This window comes from Mustela nivalis (assembly GCF_964662115.1).
Source record: "Mustela nivalis genome assembly, chromosome: 1".
Taxonomy (NCBI): domain Eukaryota; kingdom Metazoa; phylum Chordata; class Mammalia; order Carnivora; family Mustelidae; genus Mustela; species Mustela nivalis.
Window position 1 is genome coordinate 45,797,116 of NC_139020.1, and position 25,886 is coordinate 45,823,001.

At 38.1% G+C, this 25,886-nt stretch overlaps 2 protein-coding genes across 6 annotated transcripts; one reads left to right on the top strand and one right to left on the bottom strand.

Moving 5' to 3' along the window:
* Positions 1-7,316: 7,316 nt before the first annotated feature.
* On the bottom strand, positions 7,317-15,011 carry CLDND1 (claudin domain containing 1). Of its 4 annotated transcripts, none has more exons than XM_082695453.1 (6): positions 14,826-14,996; positions 13,650-13,700; positions 13,121-13,430; positions 10,940-11,047; positions 8,904-9,041; positions 7,317-8,750 (listed from the first exon to the last, which is right to left on the bottom strand). In XM_082695453.1, exons 3-6 carry the CDS (start codon positions 13,410-13,412, stop codon positions 8,530-8,532), a joined length of 759 nt encoding a protein of 252 aa, XP_082551579.1. In that variant the 5' UTR covers positions 13,413-13,430; positions 13,650-13,700; positions 14,826-14,996; the 3' UTR covers positions 7,317-8,529. The 4 variants fall into 4 exon arrangements, with proteins under 4 accessions (XP_082551579.1, XP_082551578.1, XP_082551576.1 ...); XM_082695452.1 differs by having other exon boundaries at positions 13,650-13,715; positions 14,826-14,915; XM_082695450.1 differs by having other exon boundaries at positions 13,650-13,693; positions 14,826-14,899.
* Positions 15,012-15,078: 67 nt separating this feature from the next.
* GPR15 (G protein-coupled receptor 15) lies at positions 15,079-25,672 on the top strand. Of its 2 annotated transcripts, none has more exons than XM_082686210.1 (2): positions 15,079-15,295; positions 22,957-25,672. In XM_082686210.1, exon 2 carries the CDS (start codon positions 22,994-22,996, stop codon positions 24,074-24,076), a length of 1,083 nt encoding a protein of 360 aa, XP_082542336.1. In that variant the 5' UTR covers positions 15,079-15,295; positions 22,957-22,993; the 3' UTR covers positions 24,077-25,672. The 2 variants fall into 2 exon arrangements, with proteins under 2 accessions (XP_082542336.1, XP_082542337.1); XM_082686211.1 differs by having other exon boundaries at positions 23,106-25,672.
* The last annotated feature ends 214 nt before the right edge of the window (positions 25,673-25,886 follow it).

Here is a 25,886-nt window from a genome sequence, read left to right on the forward strand (position 1 = left end):
ACAAAACAACTTTTTTTTTTTTTAATGTCAGTTAACATCCACTGTTGTATTCATTTCAGGTGTACAATATAATGATTCAATAATTCTATACACTATTCAGTGCCCATTACAATAAGTGTATTCTTAATCCCTTTACCTATTTCACTCTTCCTCCACCTCTCCATTGGTAACCACCAGTTTGTTCTTTATGTTTAAGTCTGTTCTTTTGTTTATCTCTTTTTTCTTTGCTCATTTGATTTGTTTCTTAAATTCTACATGTAATTGAAATCATATGGCATTTGTCTTTCTCTGACTTATCTTAATGAGCATTATACTTCTAGATCCATCCATGTTGTTGCAAATGGCAAGATTTCATTCTTTTTATGACTGAATAATATTCCAATTTGTGTGTGTGCATCGGTGTGTGTTTATTACAACTACTTTATCCATTCATTTATGAAGGGGCACTGGGTTGCTTCCATTATCTGGCTTTTATGCTGCAATAACCATAGAGGTGCATATTTCTTCTTGAATTACAGTTTTCATATTCTTTGGGTAAATACCCAGTAGTGGAATTACTGGATCATATGGTAATTTTATTTTTAATTTTTTTGAGGAATGTTCATATTGTGGTCTGTTGGCCTTCTATGTGTCTTCTTTGGAGAAATGTCTTCTGCCCATTTTTAATCAGATTACTAGGTTTTTGGGTGTTCAGTTGTATTAAGTACTTTATATATTTTAGAAGCTAATCTCATCAGATATGTCATTTCCAAATATCTCCTTCCATTCAATAAGTTGTCTTTTTTGTTTTGTTGACTCTTTCTTTTGCTGTGCAGAAGCTTTTTATTTTGGTGTAGTCCCAATAGTTTAATTTGGTTTTGTTTCTCTTGCCTTAGGAAACATTTCTAGAAAAATGTTGCTATTACTGTCAGAAAATTTACTGTCAGAAAAATTACTGTCTATCCTCTCTTCTAGGCTTTTTATGGTTTTAGGTCTCACATTTAAGTCTTTAATCATTTTGAGTTTATTTTTGCATAGGATGTAAGAAAGCGCCTCAGTTTTAAACTTTTGCATGCAAAAGTTTTTCCTGCACCATTTGTTGAAGAAACTCTTTCCCATTGTTTTCCTCATTTCATTTGTCAAAGATAAATTGACCATATAAGTATGGGTTTATTTCTGGGCTCTCTTCGGCTCCATAGATTCTTGTGTCTATTTGTGTGCCAGTACCATACGATCTTGATTACTACAGCTTTGCAGTGTATATTGAAATCTGGGATTGTGATACCCCCTGTCTTGTTCTTTTACAAGATGGCTTTTGTTACTTGGGGTCTTTTGTGGTTCCATACAAATTTTAGAATTACTTGTTCTAGTTCTGTGAAAAAATGCTGTTGGTATTTTGATAGCATTTGCATTAATTCTATAGATTGGGTAGTATGGACATTTTAACAATATTTGTCCTTCCAATCCATGAATATGAACTATCTTTCCGTTTGTTTGTGTCATCTTCAATTTCTTTAATCAGTGTTTTATATAGTTCTGAAATGTCTTCTAAACAAGTTGATTTAAAAAAACTTTAAACATTTTCTAGATTAAGCTCTTCATATAAAATGTGCAAAAACTCACAAAAGCCTAAATTATTAACTTAAATTGTCCATTTCCCATCACAACTGGCAAAGAACTGCACCCACATCCTCTTCCAGGTAAAAGTGGGAAGGCTAAATCTATAAATCTCAGCTACCTTGCAGGACCTGCTATAGAGCTTTCCCTCCGAAGTGTTAGACTTGAGCTCTTGTCTATCAATTCTAATTCTTTCCTAGATAATGTAATTTTAAGCATATATTTTACACTGAGGCTTTCTAATAATTTCAGGGATTATCACTCAGAAACCTCTTATTTCTTGAGCGACTACTCTTTGCAAGGCAATGTGGAAGATGTTTGGAGATACAAAGATTAAATAAGCAATACATTCTAGTACAGAAGATGAATGCATATTAATCAATGCTATGCAAGGCAGGAAGTGACCAAAGCCACAAGAAAGAAGGTGCTCAGTGTGTTATAAGGAGTTCAAAAGAATAAGACATTTTAGATAAGCTTTAAATTAGTCTACTTGGTAAAGAAATGGTTATGATTTTGAAACTGTAATTTCAACAATGTGATATGGACAGAATTTGAATATGTGAAGAATAGTATTCCAGAAATAAAGGCAGAATAATAAGAAGCATGCACTTAAGAAAACACAAACTGGGAAAAAGCAATAGTGAGTTTGAACAAAGCTAAAGGAGGGAAACAGAAAATACTGCAAAGATACAGCTAGCTAGTTCTAGAACTTGGATGGGAGACTAAATCTAGACTATTCTAGATTGTTTCTATAAGCAATGAGGAGTCATTGAAAATTTTCTTTTAAAGATTTTATTTATTCACTTGAGAGAGAGACAGAGAGAGAGAATGAGCAGGGGGAGAAGCAGAGGGAGAGGAAGAAGCAGACTCCCTGCTGAGTAGGGAACATGACACGGGCCTGGATCCCAGGATCCCAGGATCCCAAGACCATAACCTGAGCCCAAGGCAAACACTTAACAGACTGAGCCACCCAAGTGCCCCTCATTGACAATTTTTAAATAAAAGGTTGATGTGATCAGATCTAAGCTTTTGCAAATTGGACTGGCAGGGTGTGTAAAATGGATTATAGGAGAGAGCTGGCAGTGAGGACATGAGCAGAGAAGTTACTGTCATCCAAGAGCCTGAACCAGGGTGACAGGTGGGTTTTAGTGAAATAGACCTTATGGGAGTAGAGTCAAAAAGCCTTGATAACCAACTGGATATATAAGGCACAGAAACAAGAGCTGAAGATGTTGTCAGCATTGAAAATCTAGGTGATGGAAGAAACATAAATATAATGGGAACAGGAGAAATTATGAGAAGAAAGATGAGTTTAATCTGGACATATTAAGTTTTAGGAATCATGAAAATATTCAAATGGAGCTGTCTTAAAGGCAGTTAGAAAGCTTAGACCTAGAGCTTTGGAGAGAAGGTGAGACTGGGGATCTGAAATCATCTGCAGATTAATTATGGTTACCATTTCTTGAAATCCAAAGATGTGCTGGACACCATGCTAAGTGATTTGCAGCTACTATTTAACCCTCACAACAAACATGAACATGGACATTTTTATCCCACTGAGATGTAAAAAAGAATTGGCAGATTCTCAAGCAGAAAAAAAAAAAAAAAAAAAAAGCTGGGATTTTCAGTAGATTTGTCTAAATCTAAGGCAGTTCTGTGGATGTGAAAGTCTTGAATGGACCAGAGGGTAGCTGGACTTGTTCGTCTAGAATGGTGTCCAGGAGGAAGTCCCTACCTCCCTGCTGTGGAGGAGGAGAGGAGAGGCCACAATATCCTCAACTTAATGACCCAGGCCTCTTCTTCCCTTTTTTCCTTCCCATCATCTTCTTATTTCAAGTGTGGAGGAAGGAGGAACACTGCCTGGGGTGATAGTTGCAGAGTTAGGATAATAAAATTGGTTCTGCTACCTCTAAATAAGTCCTAGAAGGGGTTTATAGCCCTAATTGTTTGAAGTCTTTCTAGAATCTTTTTGGTTAATTTCTTGTCTTACATGACCTTACATGCTCCTTTAAGTTCGGGACAACAAGAAAAGTCCCACTCTACAATTTATTGTAAGTACTCATGAATAATACCCAGAGATTGGACCTATGGTGTGTGTTCCTGAAACCTATTGCCATGCTTAGCTTTTTTTTTTTTTTAAGAATTTATTTATTTATTTGACAGAGAGAGATCACAAGTAGGCAGATAGGCAGGCAGAGAGAGAGAGAGGAGAAAGCAGGCTCCCTGCCAAGCAGAGAGCCCAATGTGGGGCTCGATCCCAGGACCCTGAAATCATGACCTGAGCCAAAGGCAGAGGCTTAACCCACTGAGCCACCCAGGTGCCCCGCTATGCTTAGCTCTGAATCAAATTGAATTGAATCAAATTGCATTGCAGGTGGTAGTAGTTGATTTTAGGAGTCTGAGAATAAGCCACAGAAATCCAATTTCTTCCTGTTCCCTCAATGGATGTGGATTTAAACAAGATAAAGACAGATTTTTGAGGCAGCTAATCTTAAATCACCAACTGACGCTTAGCAAAATCATTGAAAAACCAAAGATCCCACATTAAGTGATGTCTCGTTTGAGACAAAAGATACAAACAGAAGCTTTAAAAATTCTTCCACTTTGAGATGCAAGGATGGCTAAAAAGTCCATGTAATGAACTGTTCTGAACCTTAAACTGGAAACTAGACTCTCCCCACTAATATAGCACTAGGCCCAGCCCTAATCCCTGCTGAATGGCAGTCACAGGACAAGCCAGAGCAGTTCCAACTCCAGTGCATACAGCCTGACCAAAGAGGCCAGGCAAAGGCTGCCTCCTCCCCACATGCTGTGTTGGCCTCCAGAAACAAATGCCTACCCTTTACTAAGCTCTTACCTTTCAGGATCTATTTAACTGCCACAGTAACCTGTCAAGGCAGATACTATTTTATCCTCATTTTCTATGTGCATTCTCAAGTACTTCTGACTTGTGAAAAGGTTGATGTCAGTAACTCATGCCCCTCTCCTGTGTGATTGTAAACAAAACAGCAGGAATGCAATGAATTGATAAGCAGACAGGGGTCAGAGTATTCACTTTATTTATTGAGACCTAGCCACTCCAAAGTACAGAGTCCCTGAAAGTACCAGATTAAAGAAAATATTTTGGAATTGAAGACAAAACAAATGAGGCTTCCTATACTTCTTGCCAAATCTGAACCTTAGGACAAGCCACAGGAGTGTATTGGGTCTGCAGGCACATTCTTCATACACATCTCCATCCAGCGCTGGTGGGATGGATTGGTGCCTGTCTCCAAAAGCCAATTAGTTACCAGAAGAGAGTGTTGGAAAGTACAAGAAAGAAATGGCTTCTAGAAAGCAGGCACCGTACCAGGTCTGTTTATTTGACAAAGCCCACTGTCAGTTTCTGACAATCTGCCTAGGAGACAGGGAATCCTATTTCTTGCTTTTAAACGAAGTTTCAAATATAGTTTCCAAACATAGTTACCCACTGGAATCACTTTGAAAGGTTTAAAAAAAATCAGTGACCTGGACACACCTCAGACTGAGTAAATCACAAAATGTCTGGGGCGCAAATATTTTTTAAAGTTTTCCAGGCAATTCCAGCATGCAGCCTAGGCTGAGAAGCTCTGCTCTTTAGGCTTGGTAACCTCATCCCCTCTTCATGCAGCCTGTCATAACTAGCACTTTCTGAGTACCAAGTACTTTAGGCTCAGCAATTTACATAATCCTCATTGCAACTGTATGAGGCAGGTATGATAATCATAGCATTTCACAGATGGGGAAAGTGGGGCTTGGAAAGGCTAAGTGACAGACCTGGGATTACAAATTTAGTATTCCAGAATGTCTTCTGAGCTAGATACTTAACCATCACACACTGTGCTGCTTTTTGCGGATGCCATGATCCTAGCAATATCTCCAGTCATAATATATTCCTTCTTTTTTAGGGAGGAGCAAAAATGACTGCAGAAACTGAAAGAGTTCATTCCAGTATTTCCTCATTAAAAAGAACATAAAACTTCCTCTATGTAAATTGAGGAAGAAGAGTAAGGGTTTCCAACAACTAACTTTTGTAGAGATTTGGAGAATGTGTGGTAGGGAGTAATAATAAATCAACAACTGTCAAGCAGCTAAAGTCAAAAAGCATAACTTTTTAAACAGAATCAGCCAAGTAGTTTTGAACAGCCATCCTTAGAATCTTGAGACGAGAATAAGTAAACCAGACAGCACAGTCTATGAAGATAAGCCTTAAGCCTAAGGATTGTGAAGGAAGAGGCCGTGAGAGGTTATGGGAACATGGGAGTCCCAAGCTGCTCCTGAATATACCAATGACAACACAAGCTGCATGAAGAGAAACAAGAACAGAAGTCTAGAAGACTGAGAGGGGCAGAAAGGCTGAAGTCACTGGTGTGACTACATCAGTCCATCTTTAAGTAACTTATCAACTTTTTCCCTCCCCTCCACCCCAACACAAAAACACAGAAGTACTTTAAGCAGGCAAGTATTAACACATTACTATTACTTCATTATTAAGTTACTGAGACCCTAGAGTATCATGACATAGATAGTAGGTGCAGTGTTAACTAAACAAATAAATTCTTCTACGATTATTCCCATTTTATTGTGTCAACTTTTACTGTCTTTATGGCTATCTCTAAAAATTTTTGAAATGAATCTTTTGCCAAAAAGGATTAAAAGATATTTATTCACATCACTTGATGAGATTAGGAATCATGAAATTAAGATTTTAAAACATGATTCCGATTCTTAAATTGCCATAAAACTCATGTTCTGAAAATTGAGTTTTAACTTTGGGGTGGCTTTCAAAGATTCGGTGAAAAGAGATGAACAAAATTATACTTGTCAAAATGGTCAAATATCACCAATTTCGTATGGTTCCACCTGAATAGACACAAGAGACAGCTGAAAAACTAATTTTCACATCAAATGAAACAACACAGCTCTATATGTTCCAAAGAAAAAAGTCTTCACAAAAGACCACCTCAGCTGTGCTTGAAATATCAACCACAACACATAGGTAACACCAGGGCTTATGATGCCGGCTTCCCATGCTTCAGGATACTACCAGTGAGGCTGGAACTCAAAGTCGGATAGTAACTTGAGTTTCCACAGTACATATTAAAGACTGGTGTTGGACTGACAGTCACAGACAACTTGGGGTGACAAGAGGGGACGTTGTCCAAAATAAGTATCTCCCAATACAAAAATGTCATGTTGGTCAATAATTTTAAAACCCTGTGCCCAAACGCTTTATATGTTTACTTAGCTTTTCTACCTTCCACAAAATGTGTTGAAAGGCAACGAAATGTGAGAAGTGAGGAAGAGGTAGAAAAGTGAGTAAGCAGCAACTGCATAGGCAGTTATCAGCTGCAGAGTAATACTGGCTCTGCTGTAAGTCAGAAGCAGACTTGATTATTTCTGTGCTATAGAACACAAACACCAATAGCCATTATATGACTTTTTAAAAAATCTAGCCACATTAAATAGGACACATAGGATCATAAAACTACTCTAAAAACATGTTTTTAAAACTCTGAAACATAATGGATAAAGAAGCTCTTATTTTCTAATGAGGGCAAGGGGTTCCCATATTTTTTGGAAGATAAAACAGAGATACCAGAAAAAGGCATTTTCCAAAGAAACAGAGATCCTCATTCAGAATCCTGTACTTCTTTATCCTGAAATATTGAGATTTAAATCAACTCAGACATGATACACAATTGAGTTTCTTCTCATTTTTTTATTTTTTAAAAAAGACAGATTTAGGATACTGTAAGAAATTACTAAGTTACATTTTTTAAAATCTGTCAAGTGCTACAGTAATGGAATAAGTAAATAAGATTTTTTTAAGTTCAATGTTTATAGACATATTTATAAAAAAATGACTGAATTAGGAGATGTTAAATAATGTTGATACACACCAGGAAGGGATTTAGGCAAGGAAAGGCACATCATTTCACCACAAGAAATAAAGACCATAGTTGGAAGTTAATGACCAGCCAAAGCTTTAGGTCTTGTGGTAGTTTTCCTAGCTCCGGAGGGTCATTATGGTGGAACCTTCTTCATGGTACTGAGCTGGAATAAATAGAAAGGAGTTGGAAAATATTACTCCGTGACCCCAAAGTCATGTTAGAAAGAAAGCACTCTTAATAAGCCTGATGTGTGAGGAGGCAAGGAGCAAAAATCCAAAATGGTTTGGTTGTACTGAAAATCCTACTGACATTAAGGAAGCTTAAAAAAAAAAAAAAATACAAAAAAAGGTAAAGTAAAATAAGGTTAATCCTCTTGTCTGGCTGAATTGGAATTCTTGTAGTTACGAAATTAAAATTTCCAGTAAACACTGTATTTTTCACTTCCTTTCTTGCAGACAGACACAGTTTAGTTAAACAGCTGCCGTACTTCACCTTGAATAAAGCTGTATGCCCGTATTTGGGGATAAGGATCTTAGATAATCTCATTTTATATAGCTTAAAATCTTTGAAAATAGCATTAATGCTCTGGCTGACAGGCTATCTACAATGGCAAAGTGACCCTAAGTTCTGACAACGATGAGAGTTTTCTCAGACACTGAAGAGTTTCCAGTTCAACAGATATTTACTGAGAAATCTAAAAGACTTCAGTAGATGTGTTTGGGTCAATTTCCCACTATCAGTTTTCTTTCACAAATGTGTGGCAAGTGTCTACCCATTTCTTGCTGTCTGGACTCTGAACCTAGATTAGTTTGTTTAAAAGATGGACTCATTCAGAATAATCCATATAAATTTTAGTGGTATTAAGAAACAACTGTCTGTGTGAATAAATAGAATGGATTTTCAGGATAAAATGGTATATCCACAAAGAAAAAAAATAAATTAAAAACAATGGGGGGGGGAGACAAGGAGAATATTAATATTGAAAAATAAAATGGCAATTGCAAAGCAGGCAGCTTCCCACTCATGCCACACGATATGCCTTCATTAAGGTGTACTCTTTCCGGTTGGTATGAGCAGCCCAGATGAAGAGAGCAGAAGCCATGAACTGTAAGGGAGCTGAGACGCAAGCCAGGCAGAAGGACCATCCAAATTCCCCAGACACATTCTCAGGAAGCTCTAGCTTCTGGTGGAGTAGCTTAATTCCAGCAACATAACAACTCACTGAGCCCAGCGTACAGAGACCTTGAAGGAAAACAAAACATAACTAGGTAAGAGCCTCGTAAGAGCTTTTCAGGCAACATGACAGGGCAACAGTATGTGAATGTTTAAGAATTATGACTCTGTCTCTATGGAAACAGGAAGAAGATAAAAGGTACGTATAATGACAAGACTCACCTGCAAGGAGATGGAGAATGCCTGTGGCAATGGTGGGGTACAAACTCCGGCAAATGCAAGCACAAAGTCCAATCACAGCCCCAAAGCACATCAAACCTAGACTAACAAAAGGTAAAAGGAACTGGCAACGCCAAAGATCTGATTTTGAAAAAGAGAAAAAAAGATATGTTACCACAATTTCAGACAGTTTTTCACAATGGCAATTTCTTTCATGTACTTATTAGACCTTTTCTCAAAAAGTGAGAAAGGAGGGACCCCTGGATGGCACTATTGGTTGAGCATACCACTCTTGGTTTCTGAGCAGGTGGTGATCTCAGGGTCCTGAGAAAGAGCCCAGTCTTGGGCTCAAAGCTCAGTGGAGAGTCTGCCTAAGATTCTTTCTCCCTCTGCCCCTCCCCCAACTCGTGCTATCTCCTTCCCAATCTCTCTAAAATAAATTTTAAAATCTTTTTTTAAAAAGTGAGAAAGGAATACTTTAATATTGGGGATTCTTCTTTAAAGCACTTTGTTCAAAAAGATGCTACCTGATAAAAGCAAACAGACACTAACAAGTTAGCAGTTACTGAGGGCTCACTGTATCAGGCACTGATGCTTTGTGTATTAATCCTCCCAAAATCCCTATGAAGGTTGTACTATTATGATCTCCATTTTATAAATGAGGGAACAGAAGCAAGAGGTATAAATAACTTATACAGGGTAACATAGTAATCAGTAGAGCCAGCATTTGAAGCAAAACCTTCTGGTTCCACATATAAATGAATCTACATCCTTCTAGGATCTCATGGCAGGATTAAGAAGTAAATGAATGGTGGTTATAAAAGACCTGTTGAAATAATATACATAAAGCACAGAGCAGAGGATCTCAGCATTCAATAAATGGCAGCTTTAATTATCATAATTTCCCTCAACAGGAGAGGAAAGCTGATGGACTTGACATGACTTCCATTTTTACACTATTTTAATTATTAGTAATATCTTAATATCAACTCTAAACCAAATTTGACCTTCTAGGGCTCATTTTACTTTTTGGAACTACATAAAAGTCTTTTCTCCAACTTCCCTTCAAACACATTTAATAATAAACTTCTTCTTATATATCTGCAATACAAAACTGAATACCTTGAATAACACAGTTTAACTATACAGGCTGACATACATGCAAATTTTTAATAGAACAGGACTGTAAATGTATTTTCTCTTACTTATGACTTTCTTGGTAACATTCTCTTTTCTCTAGCTTACTTTATGTAATAATATAGCATATAATATATACATATCACAAAATATGTCTCAGTTGACCGTTCTATGTTATTGCTAAGACTTCTGATCAACTGGAGGCTGTTAGCAGTTATGTTCTGGAGAAGTCAAAAGTTATGTATGGATTTTCGACTATTTGAAGGGATCAGTGCTCTAACCCCTACATTATTCCAGGGTCAAGTCTACTTGCCATATTTATTCAATGCTTCCCCTCATGACATGGTCATTCTATGCACAAGCTCCAGGAAGTCTCTACAGCCTGAATATCAGGTCCAAATATGAAGGCCGTATTTTCTAGGTAGTCTGTCAAAGAACAGAATGCTCCCAATAAATACTTTCATTTGTTTTTGATATCTATATTTCTGTTACTACAGCCTAAGACTGGATTAACATTTTTGGTAGTCCTGACCCTTGACTCATATAGAGCTTGTTGTCAACTTTTTCACATATCCCTATCTGAACCCAAGTAACTGAAATGCTTATCTCAAATACAGGAATTTATTATTTAGCCCTATTTACTCTTTAAAAGGACCAACTAATAACATCTTTTGCGGAGGTCTAGATTCTGCATCCAATGTATTCATACTTCCAATTTGGTAAGTATGTATCTAACTTTAAAATATGTTATCAATAGAACAGAGTTCACTGGGATATCACTAGAGATCTTATTCCAAACTGATGCAATGGACGGACACATCTTGTTCCAATAATGGAGATCAATGAATGGAAAATTTATTTCCTTCTTCCCCCAACTGTACTGCTGAGATCAGTGTACTCACAGGTCCGAAGTAGATCAATCCCACTATTGTGGTTTCCAGGATCAACAAATTTCTCCATGAACTGCTCATTTAGTGTGAAACTCATGCATTTTGTGACATCAAATGACTCTGCAACATGAATAACAATGACTGCTTGTTGTTTTAATTATAAACATTTAACAAAAATCCCTTTCAGTAATTATTCTCTGAAATAAAAAGTGATATAAAAGGATGTTCCCAGAGGACAGCAACCTCTTTGGCCTTGAGTGACACACAGGATTCATGGATGCCCAATGAATGCCATTGGTTCTCAGCAGCAGGCTTAAGACACGGACACAAGGAAGGGAAGAAAAAAAAAAAAAGTTGGAGCAGTAAAATGAATGAGAACAGATATGCAAGAAGACTAGGGAAGAAGGAGAAGACAAAGACTTAAATAAATAGGAACTTTGACTGTCTCTGCCAAATCTACCCCCCCAGATATCTTCCCATCTCAGGTAATGATAATTCCATCCTTCTAGTTCCTCAGACCAGAAACTTTAGTCATTGTTGCCTACATGCATCCCACCAGGAAATTCTAGTGGATCTACCTTCAAAACCCATCTAAAATCCAACCACTGCTTAGTGCTACCACCATGGTCTAAGTCACAGTCATCTCTCCTGAGAATTAGTGCAATAGCTTCCTGGCTTCCACTTTTGTTTACTGCCTGTTTTCAATACATCTGTCTAGGTGACCAGATCATTTCTCCTGCTCAAAACTCAATACTCCACCACACTGAGAGCAAAAACCGGAAGCCTTCATCATGCCTACAGAATCCTGCAAAGTTTGCCCTACTCCCAGAGTAATTTCTGACAGCATTCTCAACTCTCCCTCTCCCCCACCTCCATTCCAGCCCAGTGGCTTCCTTGCTGGTCTTTGACTATTTCAGGAATGTTCCCATCATGAGGCCCTTGCAGTTGTTGTTTCTTCCAACTTTTTTAAGATTCTCCCCGAAGTTTTCCATATAGCTAACTCCTTCACCTACATAGTCTTTACTCAAGTGACATCTTGTTGAAGCCTATCCTGCCTGTACTATTGAACATCGTAACTTATGCCTATCAATATCCCCTTCCCTACACATTCCATATCCCTTTATTTTGTTGCATTTTCTCATACAATGCAACATCTTCTAACATACTATATAATTAACTATTGTTTCTATCATTATACTTATTTCTTCAGCTTACTGCCTACACCCCTTATTAGAATGTTAGCTCCCCAGGACCAAAGATATTTATATTCTTCCCTAATGTACTATATGGAATATGGAGGCATTTAATAAATGATTGGTAAGATTCAAACATCAAGTGCTCCTATGCTCATAAGTAGAAATGAACACTTTACAATTAATTTCAACCAGTCCCCCCAACCTCACTCCCCCACCTACTTTCTTTTTTCCATTATATTATCATAACAATTGTCCTTTTGATGTATAATAATTGTTGTGCTGTGATCTGAATACAGTGCTTCCCACTAAGTGGTCAACAGAAGTAGTCATAAATAGAAACAAATTCTAAGTTGTTCCTTAGAGCTCTAAAGTTTCCATTTTAATATCTGGAAATTAAAACTTTTTAATGTTAAGAATGCTTGCTAAATAAATCAGACAATTTCTTATATTTTTTTTATTTCCGTAATGCATATTTTTAACCTACAAACTCTTGTCAAGATTGTTATAAAACAGACTCAAATACGCACAGATTTGAATGTAGAGTTGGTCAAATTATATCCTCTAAGATTTACAGGGCAAATGATAATAACTACCAAAACACAGCTAACACAGGAAAAGACTATCAAGTCATGTGTGTTAATTTGTTTTGGATACTAACTCTTTTACCAGTTACCAAATATTTAAAGTCTTCCAATGTGCTTTCCCAATTATTTCCTCATGACATATGTGAGATTTATAAAAAGAATTTTACTGAGTAAGTACAAAGATTCAAAATGGCTTTCTCAAGATAAGGACAGTTACTTATCCAACCGGTATTGAGTATCATAGTAATTCATAGAAGTTGGGCAAAGAAAGTGGTAGAGAGAGAAGAGACACACAGATTTATTTCTTCAGAGAGAAAAAAACCCACAAACCTGCTTATACATAATTGGGTTATCATCACATCACTTTATTATTGAGTAGGTAAAGTAGACAAAAGTTAAAATAAGAGAAATACCTGTCCTTTCTGGTGGGCTATACCAGTATGTGTTTTGAGGTATAGTGATACACCGCCTCCACAATCCCATTGTGCCATTAAATCGGAAAAGTGCATCATTATAAGTCTTTTCATCTGCCTCATCACTAGCGAAGTCGGCCCAGATGCTTTTGTTCAAATCACTGGAATTTTCTTGAACTGGACTTCGATATTCATACCAGAAGTCTGTGCCAATTGAGGCTGCCATGTAGATGGTGGAAATGAGGCTAAGCACACAAGCAATTACAAATGCTGTAGCAAAACGGTTATCCATTCTGGCATTCAGACTGCTCTGTTTAAAAGTTGGAGAAAGAAGAAAGTTAGACTTCAAGGACATACAGGAAATATTTTGAAAGGAATTATCTCAAAATCACCCTTTATCCTATTCCCCACCCCGTGACCCTTAATGTAATGTATAATCATTAAAGAATAAAAATAAGGCAAGCATGTTCTTAATTAAATTCAAAATAAAACTCATTATCATGAAAGTACTTATTGAATGCTCACATACCCAGGATGCTACGGAGACAGAGGTCTTGTTCTCTAGTCTATCACCTGCACACTAAAACAGACAACACTGAAATGGACATACACATTACAGATACAAACAATAGACATGCTCAGAGTCAGCCGTATACCATACATATATTTATTATTACAGACTGAATTTTTATTGCTTCAGAGCATTAAGTGTTCTGGGTTTGAGTGTGAAAGGGCACAGGAAAAGCAAGCAGAGAAAATTGGCTCCTCCCAGATTCCACTGAGGAGGAAAACCTTCTAAAAACAAGGTTAAGAGTCAGCAGCTATTTGGAAGGCAGAGTTATGTTTGTTAACCCAGACAGAAGGGTTGTTCGGGTGAGCAGAAGAGCAAAGAGAACAGTAACATATAATAATGCTAGATAGCAATCTGCTCCTAGGATCCATCGAAGCTAAGGAAAACTCCCCTACGCCGCCAAATTCTCCACTCCTATCTACTCTCCCCATTCCTTACACTTTTGAATCTTCTTATCTGCAAACTAAATGATTTCTCCTCGGCCAGAAAGAAAACTGAATTTGGCAAAATAGGAACACTCCCAAGGCGTGGACAGGGCTCAACGGCCGTAGTAAATGGCCGCAGTAAAATGACTCAAGGCGGATCAAGCTGAGTCAAATACTGCAAGTATACACCGTGACCGCACCAAACACCTTACAAAGGCGCACGAAAACAGGCTCGCAAACTGGGGTTGCTGAGTTTGGAAGACAGGAAGTGTGACACAGAAGAGATAGGGCAATTACAGGGATTAACAATAACTCCAGAAGTTGGTTTTGTATTCTTGTTTTTCTAATCCTCTTTCAACCTGGTGCTCTCAAATGACCTTTAAAGGTCCCGGCACCCTGAGTGGCTGTTTGCCAGGCCGGACAACTGGCGCTGTCACCTCGCAGGGCGCACTACCGGGCCGGGGTAGTTCGAGGCAAGCTGGGGCAAGGGCCCTGCAGTCCTGCGCCGCCCGGGCCAGGGGCCCCAGGTACCCAACCAGGCCCCTCTCCAGACCACTCAGCCGAAGGGAAAACCCCGCCGCAGCGAGGCGGCTCAGAACCTGCCGGCCCTGGCCCGGGCTCCTCCCCAGGAGGAGCCCCTCTTCAAACTGCTGGAAACGTCTAACGGCTACGCGACCCCCGCCCAGCGACGCCGACCCCGCTCACTCACCGCCCATCCTCCTGCTCCGCCAGCTTCACCCTCAAGCTCAGACCACAGCACCCTACTCTCCCCGCGCCTTCTCTGACGCACTTCCCTGCAGATCCCGCCCCCTCCATAACTCCCGCGCCTCCGCCTCCGCCTCCACCCGAGGCCGGGCCTAGGCCCGGGGCCGTGGGGGCTTGTGGGAGTTGTAGGAGGGACAGAAGGAAAGCTGCGGGAGGCGGCGGACCGCATTTCTGGCGCCGCGCGCAGTGCATTGTGGGGGGTGTAGTTCGACTCCGGAGCGAAAGGAGGTGCTGCGCCAAAGGGATTTGTGGGCTGATGGAATCCTATGTACTATGAAGGAAGGAACAAAGGTCCTTAAAGTAAGACGACCTGTTTCTGGTCCCGGCTAGTCATTGATGGTGACTTATATAACAGGTTTTCCAGTCCTGTGCTTTCCTGTCACACACCCTACCTCTAAACACGTCAACAACAATGTGAGTATACTTTTGAGATATCAACCTATTTATTTCCTCTCAGAACCTCACTTCCATTGAAGCAGATAGTCTTTCTGGTTTTATATTGCTTAAGTTTAGACTAAGAAGAATGTGACTGGACGGTATCCATGTAGAATGTAATGACAGTGTTTGGGTTTCATATAATTTTTGTTAGTGGCTTTTTTTTTTTTTTCGGCAAGTGATACTAATTTTCTATTTATTGTGCTTAAAGTTTCATTTTAAAATCAATTTCAGTTAGTTAACCTATTAAATTATAATAATACTGAGGCTACAAGACATGTCAAAAAGCATGAATTTAAAAAAATCGTTTATGTAGTATGGAAAAGACTGAATTTGGGGAACATGGCCTTGAGCAAATGAGGCCACTGACAGCCTCAGAATCCACAGATGGCCATGTGTTCACAGCAGTAACAGAATGACTCTAAGCCTTCAAGTATCACACAGAAATTCATTGATAGAAAACAGAGACATCTTTGCACACGTGTGGATGCATGAACGTAGCCTAGGACCAGTAAATGATAGGTTTCTCAACAGAGACCTACAGAGACCACTAGCTCAATGACTAGAAAAGCTCTCAAACTCTATGCCATCCCCAAATGTCTTGGAATTTAGCTCAAAGTTGATATTAAGTTTTTACCACTCTGACAGTTTGAAGGCATGGTATCTGTTTTTCTGTAGTTCTATGTCTTTTGCCTCAGTTGGCAAACGGATATTCATATCCGGTGCCTAAATAAAATAAAGTAATAGCCAAATACATATTCATATATGCCTGGATTTTCATGTAGAATACCTGATCAAAGGAGAACTTTGCCAAGCACCAACTAGAGAAATTGGTGGAAATAACAGGCAAATTATTAAATTTACTAATACAATAGTTACATATTATAATATATAATAATTACACATTATTAATGTGCAGTTTGACTCCTAAATTCACTCCTGCAGCAGGAAATAATCTTTATCCATTGGCCTTCTTTAGAAATCCCCTACCTCCAGAACTACCTCTGTGATGAAGTCACATGGTAAATAAACCCAGGTAAAAGGGAAGTCTAAAAGAGGAAGAAGACAAGGACATCTTAATTCATAGTCAAGGAAGCTGAGGACAGAGTGAATAACTGACTTATCAAGCTTAAATAGGGTGCACTGACTAGTTTTGTTACATTGGACAACTTAGTTAATCTCTTAAATGTCGATTTCTTTTCTCCAAAATATGAATGTTGAAAATATTCCCTATTCCATTTGACCACAGTGAGGAGTAAATGAAAAAAATGCGTATAAAATGTCCAGCCCAGGCCTGTGGCATATATTAAATAATCATTACACTTTAGTATTTGCAAATATCTGTTGAATATCGATAATGTTTGGCTAGGGTCACTATAAACAGCATCTAAAAGCCTCTGATTCCCCTAGAAGCTGGAAGTAAGCCATTTATAGAGGTAGGTGTCCTGCTCTCTTCGGCAGGTTATCGAACCTCTGGACTAACTGCAGTTGACCAGGAAAGACTTGCAACAACCAGATTCCCAGGCTGGGTTCAGAGGATACTTACATCTTCTTGATTCAGGAGATTGGTGTTTCTCGGGAAACCTGTAAAGGAGGATGCCGCTTGGCATGCATCAAGTCTGCATAATGCATAGAAAACACACAAGACATATTTCACTTACAATTTAGCATGGACTTGGCCGTGTCTGTGTGTTTGAGGTTGTGACAGTCTTGCCCACTCAGCACAGAGGGTGTGAACTGCCTCATGACACCAGTAGCACTTCTCATTTATCTCTGCATTTTGCATGTTTTCTATTTTGGGTGCTTGCTTGTTGTGTGAGCAAAATCCTTAAAAATTAATGGGTTTAGGGGCACCTGGGTGGCTCAGTGGGTTAAAGCCTCTGCCTTCGGCTCAGGTCATGATCTCAGGGTCCTGGAATCGAGCCCCACATTGGGCACTCTGTTTGGTAGGGAGCCTGCTTCCCCCTCTTTCTCTGCCTGCCTCTCTGCCTACTTGTGATCTGTCTCTGTCAAAAAAATAAATAAAATCTTTAAAACAAAATTAATGGAGTTAAATTCTGCTTCCTTTCCTTACTCTGCTCCTCGGGAAACAGTAGCTGGCCTGACACATTTTCACAAGTTTTAAGGATGATTTAGTGCAACCAAGTACGGATTATGAAATTTAGATTTAAAAATAAACTTGAACTAGATCTCTGGCTTAATTTGTTAATTATGGTTCTAGTTTCACCAGGAAGGTGTTAAGTCCAATAACTGAAAATCTAGATATGCAGGTATTGTAACTTGTGTTACGTGTTTATGTGATGACTCCTTGTGTGAAAATTCCCTTCAATAACAAATTCCCTTATATACTTAAATATTATTTTTAATCACACCTTTTTTAGAAACTGAAAATTATCTTAAGAAAGATATATCTACATTATGTCTTTCTCCTACAATTTTATCCTGGCTGTTTCCTTATAAACTTTGGAATGCAAAAAGAAAAATAGAAATATATGCAAGCTGTGGGTTCCAATCAACAGCCTTCCTCAGGAAATGTCTCAATCTTTGAATTTCCTTGTGCCGATTCACTTTAGGACAATGGCGAAATTAAAGAAAAGGCAGATAGAAAAGTGCATCTAGAATGGCTTTCCTTTTAGCAATTCCTGTCAAATTCTGCACAGAGTAGTGAACTATAGTTGTTTAGATGTTCATGCTTCTGAAGGACAGTGAATGGACCAAATGTACGTGAGAAGTTTAAATCATCCTCTATTTTAATATTATCAACGTGAGTCTTTAGCAAGTGACTCTTTCTTTTCTGAGCCCCAGTGTTCTCATTCATAAAATGGATATACTGGATGATCAGTAATATCACTTGCAACTCTAAAATTTTCTGATTCATAATTCCAGAAGAAGAATCACGTAACTCCAAAATGGGGTTGTCATAGAGCCACATGTTTAAGTTTCACTAGAAGATTCACGTATTCTATACTTCCAGTCTAGACAATGTACGAAAAGACAGAGAGAGTGGGAAATGCAGATGGATAAGGAAAACAAGGAAGTCTCTATGCTTCTGACTAGAAAAGATACAGCAACCCGGCCTTTGCTGTTCCAATGATAAACACGAATCCTGGAAAATGGAAGCTGTCTAGGAATTTTGTGAAAAGAAACCATTGGAAATAACTCAAGATTCAAGCATAATTCAATCCAGATCTACAAATATTAATTGGCAGTCTGTCATATGCCAGACATTGTGCTGGATACGGGGAACACCAATGTAAATAAGCACACTTTTTGTGATGCACAACCTAAATCCAGATTAAGTCAACTGTTACAAAGAAGCCTAAAGTGTATGTGCCTAAAATAGGAACAGCACTTTTGTTTATGTCAGTGTAGGGGACCAAAGGAAATAATCTAATAAGTGAAGTGGGGGAAGACCCTGGTAACAGCAAATACATGCCATTTAGTCTGGCATGATATATTACTTTATATTACACAACACTCACTAAGAGACTGTCCAAATAAAAAAATCAGACTCTTAGAAGATAAACAGATCTCTTAAACTGGTTTGTTTAAATGCTTATACCCTTTATGATACTCAAGTAAGAAACGGACAAGAGAATGTTTCAAACGAATGTATGATCACTCTGACCAATAAGATCAAGGAAAAACAAATACTTTGCTTCATAATCTTTGTCACTTATTCAGGAACAAATCAGTAGAACGAACGTATGCATAGAGATTTCTTTCTGCTATGCTCTTTGCTCTATAATCTGATTAATCCCTACCTAATATGTGGGGAAAAGCAGAAGTAATATGCAATAATGCCAGTTATGGTTGGCTGTACTCACACAAAACCTTTAGCTGACTTGTGAAGCACAGTCTGCAAGTAACCACTAAAGGCCGTGTGACAGATAATATATTCCCTTGAGCAGGTATCTCAGTGAACAACACCTTGCTCTTTCCCCATCTTCAACACTTGACCCAATTCTGCATGTATCTAAGGAATTGAAATGCAAAACAGGGAGGGCCCAGAAGTCTAAGTTAATTCTGAAAATTTTGTGAGAACCAGACTGGAAAACTGCTAAGAAGTTCATGTTTAGGGGCACCTGGGTGGCTCAGAGGGTTAAGCGTCTGCCTTCGGCTTGGGTCATGATCTTGGGGTCCTGGGATCGAGCCCCGCATCGGGCTCTCTGCTCAGCAAGAAGCCTGCTTCCCCCCCCCCTTCTGCCTGCCTCTCTGCCTACTTGTGATGTCTCTCTCTTTGTGTCAAATAAATAAATAAAATCTTTTTTTAAAAGTTCATTTTTTATTTATATTCAATTAGCCACTATATAATACATCATTCATGTCATATATAGAGTTCAATAACTCATCAGTCACATTTAACACCCAGTACTCATCCCATCATGTACCCCCCTTAATACCCATCACCCGATTACCCCATCCCTCCCACTAGAAGTTCAAATTTAGAGGTTATTTGAAGAAAAGCCAAAATAATAATGAAGCATAACATATAAAGTTGGTTAAGATATATAAATTAGAGCACTGATTCTAAACTTTAGTGTAAGAATCACCTTGGAGGCTTATTAAATATAATGTGTTGGAGTCCACGCCAAATGATTCTGACTCAGTAGATCTGAGACAGGGTTCAGAAAGCTGCAATTTGGGAGTCACCCCTGGTGATTCTAATGGGGGAAATGTGGCCTAGCATCCACTAGTTCAAAACAGTGGCTTTGAGAATCCAAAAAACACTTCAGTTGGTTATTCCTATGCTAGAAACAATGCAGAGATAATGGATGGTCTCTCCCTTCAAGGGGCTCATGATCAGCTTAGGAGGTCAGACATCAAAACAATTAACCATGTGAAAATGAGGTAATAAGAACTTAATAAGCATATTGTAAAAGTTCTTAAAGAACACAAAGGTGGAAGCAATTATTCCTGCCAGGGATGGAAAACATAATATGTAAAGTTGAATATAAAGTATATCTATGTACTTGTATGTAAAATAAGGAAGGTTAAGCATTTTTTTTCTGGAAAAACAATTACTAAAAGTGAGCATGTGTGTTGTCATTCAGTTATTAATATTTACATCTTACTCTTTTTTTTAACTTTTTTTTTTTTTTAATCATCACTTTGTTCTTGCTGCCTTTTCATAGGCTTATAATATCCAGTGTTGTTTCTGAGTTTTGATCTTGTCTACTTGGTTATTTGTTGTTAGTATCCTCATGTTTATTTCAAAAAACAAAAATTCTAAATTCTAAAATGACCGTTGCACTAAGCTTATTTAGAACGATGACTTCCCCTACTTTATCTAGTTGGCTTTTATTGTGGGTTCTGTCTTATAATAGCTTTGCTCTCGGAGTTATTAAAAGCCCAGGACTATGCTATTTGTTCCGTTTTTGCCTAAAACACTTAATCTGTTTTCCGACTTGGGTCCCAGGATAGTTTTGATACATGGTAGATACTCTCGCATTGCAACATTCTACCATTAACTATCATATTCCAAAGTAACTGTATTTATGATAAAGCAAAACATTTGGTCTACAGCTGCTTCAAAGTTAGTGAAGAAGTCAGATTTATCTGAGATAGTTTACACCAAACCAACAACTTTTGAATGCTGAAAGAAAATTTAAGGCTGACAGAATAAATATAGGCCAGACGTTTTCCTCCAGAGTATGAGCGTAAACTTTTTTCCATTTTATAACACATTTTTGCGGAATTCTGGAGACATGAGAAAAATAGATAGAGATACAGAGAGACATATATAGATGTAGTGTTTCAATATTCTATGTTTACCCCATCAATCCTTGTCAAGTAAATATTGTCCTACTTCAAACTATTTGACAAAATGAATTTATTCTATTAAATATGTAAGGCTTACTCAGTGGGAAAGATTTCTATCCCAGAAATGTCAAAGCATTAATTAGTTTCTCTCATCTGCAGCCTATACTTAGAGAAGGATACGCCCCCCCTGAACAACACAGAGCTGGCAGGGACACAAAAGGAGGCAGAGCCAAGTCATAAATCAAATTCCAAGTGACTTTCTGGGACGGCCCCCAGATCAGGGGAGCCCTCATCCTTCCCTGCCCTACACACACTCACACATCTGAGACTGGGGTAACATTAGAACACATCAGGAAAAAGAGCAAAATCACTCTTTTCAATATATTAATTATGGGATAAATAAAAATTCAGTAGAAAGGACTTACATGCTTATCAATGGTGTTTTTAGCCACTGGCATACATTTTTCTATGCAATAGTAATATCAACCTGAAACTGGAAATTTGGCAATAAAATGAGGTGGAGGGAAAGAGAAAAGGAAAGAGCCTTGAGCTACGTTGGCCAGTAAAAATTGTAAGTGAATGGAGTCAGTTTCAGAATTTATATTTCACCATAGTTTTCCATGTAGAAAAAGGAATACATGAGAGAAAAATAGGATAGGATCCTTCTGATGTTAGCCTGTTTCTCAAGTGTTTTGAAGGAACCCCAAATCTCTCTTTTATCATCCCTGTACCAGCAACTCTTTTATAATGTCACTTACTAGAGGTCTGTCTCTTGCTAGGTCAGTAATCCCCAATGTGAAGCTCACTGATGTGTGAGCTTTTTTTTTAAAAAGTCATAGTTCAAGAGCTAAAAAATCACTGCTACGACCTGTGAAGAAGAGAAGATCAGAGGGGACCTAGGGTCTGCTGAAGGGTAACTATTTGAAGATTAGTAGAGAGCAAGTCTCCTAGTCAAGGATTTTAAATCTAATAAAAGGAACTTCATTGGTTAAATTACAATAGCAGATAAAAGTGTAAAAATTGCAATTTTTAAACCTGTGCCTGTCAGCTACATAACTAACAAAAAGGCCTACAGTTGAACCAAAGGAATACATACTTGCTAGTAATACTGGACCATGAAACCCAGAGTTTTCCTAATTAATTCAAATAAACTAGCATTTCCAAAGCACCTATGATGTGTAAGGTACTGTGTTAAAATTTTTACATGTTATAACAACAACAGCACAAGACATATTCCCAGTTTCTGGAGGACTTTTTAAACTTACTGAACAAAACAGTATTAATTATGCATGATCCAAAAGAGCCAAATAAGTGTAAAGAATCCCATACCCTAATTGGAATCATTATGTTTGCTGCAGATGTGGATGTATATGATTAAGGGAATTATTAATTCACTCTTTCTGCAGTGAAAGACTATTTTCCTCGCTTCAACGTAATTAAAAGGAGGATCTTTGTCACCGTCAAAAATCTAAAAGAAAGTATCTTGTATGTGTAACAGATCAAAAGGATTGTCAGTGTCAGAAAAGCAAAGGATATGTTTAAAGTAGGTAGGGGAAAAACAGCTAATGTGTTTTTTTAATATCTGGATTTAGAGAAAAAAAAACAATATCTTCAAGACAAAAGTCAAAAAGCACCCCAGTCTCCAGGGCAAATGCAAATAAAGAAAACCACAAACACAACCACCAAACACCAATCAGGGTGGTGTTCCTTGTAGGCCCTTTCTGAGGATTGGTAGAAACTGCATTTTTTTCATCTCTGTTTTTATGCTTGTCCCAAGATCTTTTAAGGGGTGGGGTGGTGCGGGTGGTGGGGAAGAGGCAGCCAGTAGATAAAAGAAGCCACCTGTGATTTTGAAAATGTATACAAAAACTTCCTAGATGAAGAAATACCAGATTTGGCAGCCGATCTTTAGCAATGGACCCAGAAGCAACCTCAGTTTATTTGGATTATTTCTACGCTACCAGCAAAAATCCTGATCTTGAGGACACCCACTCCCATGTTCCTTATACATCGATCTTCCTTCCAGTCTTTTACACAGCTGTGTTCCTGACTGGAGCATTGGGGAACCTCATCCTCATGAGCGCCTTGCATTTCAAACGGGGCAGCCGAAGACTGATTGACATCTTCATCATCAACCTGGCCGTGTCTGACTTCGTTTTTCTTGTCACATTGCCTCTCTGGGTGGATAAAGAAGCTTCTTTAGGACTGTGGAGGACAGGCTCCTTCCTGTGCAAAGGCAGCTCCTACATGATCTCAGTCAACATGCACTGCAGTGTCTTCTTGCTCACCTGCATGAGTGTTGACCGCTACCTGGCCATCGTGTGCCCAGCCATATCCAGGAAATTCAGAAGGAGAGACTGTGCCTATGGAGTCTGTGCCAGCGTCTGGTTTATCTCCTGCCTGTTGGGTTTGCCTACTCTTCTGTCCAGGGAACTCACCCTGATTGATGGTAAGCCATACTGTGCAGAGAAGAGGGCTACATCCACGAAACTGACTTGGGCCCTGGTGGCCTTAATTTTTACCTTCTTCGTCCCTTTGGTAAGCATTGTCACCTGCTACTGTTGCATAACAAGGAAGCTGTGTGCGCATTACCAACAGGCGGGGAAACATAACAGAAAGCTGCGGAAATCCATAAAGATCATCTTTATTGTCGTGGCAGCCTTTGTCTTCTCCTGGCTGCCCTTCAATACTTTCAAGCTCCTGGCCATTGTCTCTGGGCTGCAGCAAGAAGTCTACTTTTCATCAGCTTTTCTCCAGCTGGGCATGGAGGTGAGTGGGCCTCTGGCATTTGCCAACAGCTGCATCAACCCTTTCATTTACTATATCTTTGACAGCTACATCCGCCGGGCCATCGTGCACTGCTTGTGCCCTTGCGTGAAGAACTATGACTTTGGGAGCAGTACAGAGACATCAGATAGTCACCTCACAAAGGTTCTCTCCAATATCATTCATGCAGAGGATTTTGCCAGAAAAAGGAAGAGGTCTGTATCACTCTAAAAGTGACTGTGACATTTCAATCTCTGTTCATAGACTGGAGAGTTAATTGGTGTCAGCAACAAAGAAAGAGGAAAAGTATTGCTGATACTATTCATAGTGCTTCATAAATACAAGAAGAGTTTATTTTTAAAGAGACGACTGAAAAGTCCCTGTGTTCATGGGTATGATTGTGTCATATGCTGGTTTGGGGGTTTGAGTTTTGTGTTTTTGCTTTTATTTTTGTTTTTTTGTTTGGCTGACTGGACTTCTTTGTTTTTAATCAAGTTCACAAGGCAAATATAACTCCTATGGTCCTTGAACTCTGACAGAAAGGTTCTGCTTGGATCAGTTCCTTTCTTCATGATTGCTTGTGTAACGTTCAGGACTTTTCCTCTCTCAAGAACCGTGATGCCTTGATCCACACCACCCTTCACACTGGGCTCCAGTTGGACTACATCTGAATGATTCTGCCCACTTTCATCTAGTGAGAAAAGTGGTAACAATGCAGATAGCAAAAATTATACCTGTGCCCTGTAATTAATTGTTACTGAGTAATAAATTAAGAGTCTGGCCTTAATCTTTACAAGTTTGTATAGTGATTCTTCACTGTTTTCCAATGTTATCTTTCACCTTTTGCCATTCACAATAACTTAGGACTGGCAAAAAACTCATGGGGGAAAAAACATTCTGTATTGTGTTTATGAATCAGGACTTATTTTATCACATGCTCTTCTAGAATATCTTAACAAGGGAGCATCAGGCAAAGTTTACCTTTGTTTTCCTTGTAAGGTATATTGGTAAAAATATATCTCATTATGATGGTATAGTAACTATTTTTCAATAGAGTTTTACTATGTTCTTTGTTTTCATTGACTTCATAAATTAGGATATGACTTTGCTTTAATTACATGTTTTTAATTACCCAGTTATTTAGTTATCAAATGAAAATGTTACTGCTAATATAATTGGAGATCATCAAATGCTTAGCTACAGCATCATGTGGATTATCATTTTGTCTTTTAATTAAAAATATTAGTGCTACACATTCCCTATGGCATCATTTGTGTAGTGTATATAATTTTTTGACTTGATTCAGTAATATAGTAAGATAGGATGCTCTGTATTCAGCTGAAGTTAAAAATCCATAATGAAGATACTACTGGTATTTTATATATATACACATTTTTCCAAGCCTGGAGACTTTCCTGAACTCTTTCACCTAAGAAACATTAGGTCTACTTGTACCTGCACTCCTTTTAAAGACTTTGAAGTTAAAAACATGTAATTAGCAGCAACCACAAAAGACTTTACTGCAGAAAACATACTATTGTAAACATCTTTTGATTCAAGAGAAAATGGGTTATGTTTTGACCTTCAGTGGTGACTCAAATGAATTACTATGTACCTCTAAATATTAGGTTTGAATATCAGAGAAAGCTTAGAATCTTTTCAGAGATCAAATAATTCAAGTTCATCCTATGTATCTTTCACATTAAGAGAAATCTCAAATATTGGGCATATCTGTTTGGAAGTTGAAAATATAGTTTTTGGTTTTGTAAATCAGTTAATTTGTTAATTTCTCTTAAACTTTTATCAAATAAAAATATTATTTCCTTATATGTGTATTCTATCTTATATTAATTTCTATCAACACATTACTATTAATAATGATATTATAGCAGCCTTTTAATACTTTTTCATAAATATAGAAAAAAAGGACTATAAATCATAAGAAAGAAGTTTTCTTGGAAAACTTTAAAACTGAATTCAAAACAATTAAATATATCTCCAAATGTTAAACAAAAACAAAATACAGAAGGTAGAAGACATC

Coding starts and splice junctions, on each gene's coding strand:
- CLDND1 (XM_082695450.1), bottom strand. Junction 9,042..10,939: donor GATTGATCTACTTCGGACCT/GTGAGTACACTG, acceptor TTTCAAAATCAG/ATCTTTGGCGTTGCCAGTTC. Junction 8,751..8,903: donor CATTCTCCATCTCCTTGCAG/GTGAGTCTTGTC, acceptor TTTTCCTTCAAG/GTCTCTGTACGCTGGGCTCA.
- GPR15 (XM_082686210.1), top strand. CDS start 22,994: ATGGACCCAGAAGCAACCTCAGTTTATTTGGATTATTTCTACGCTACC.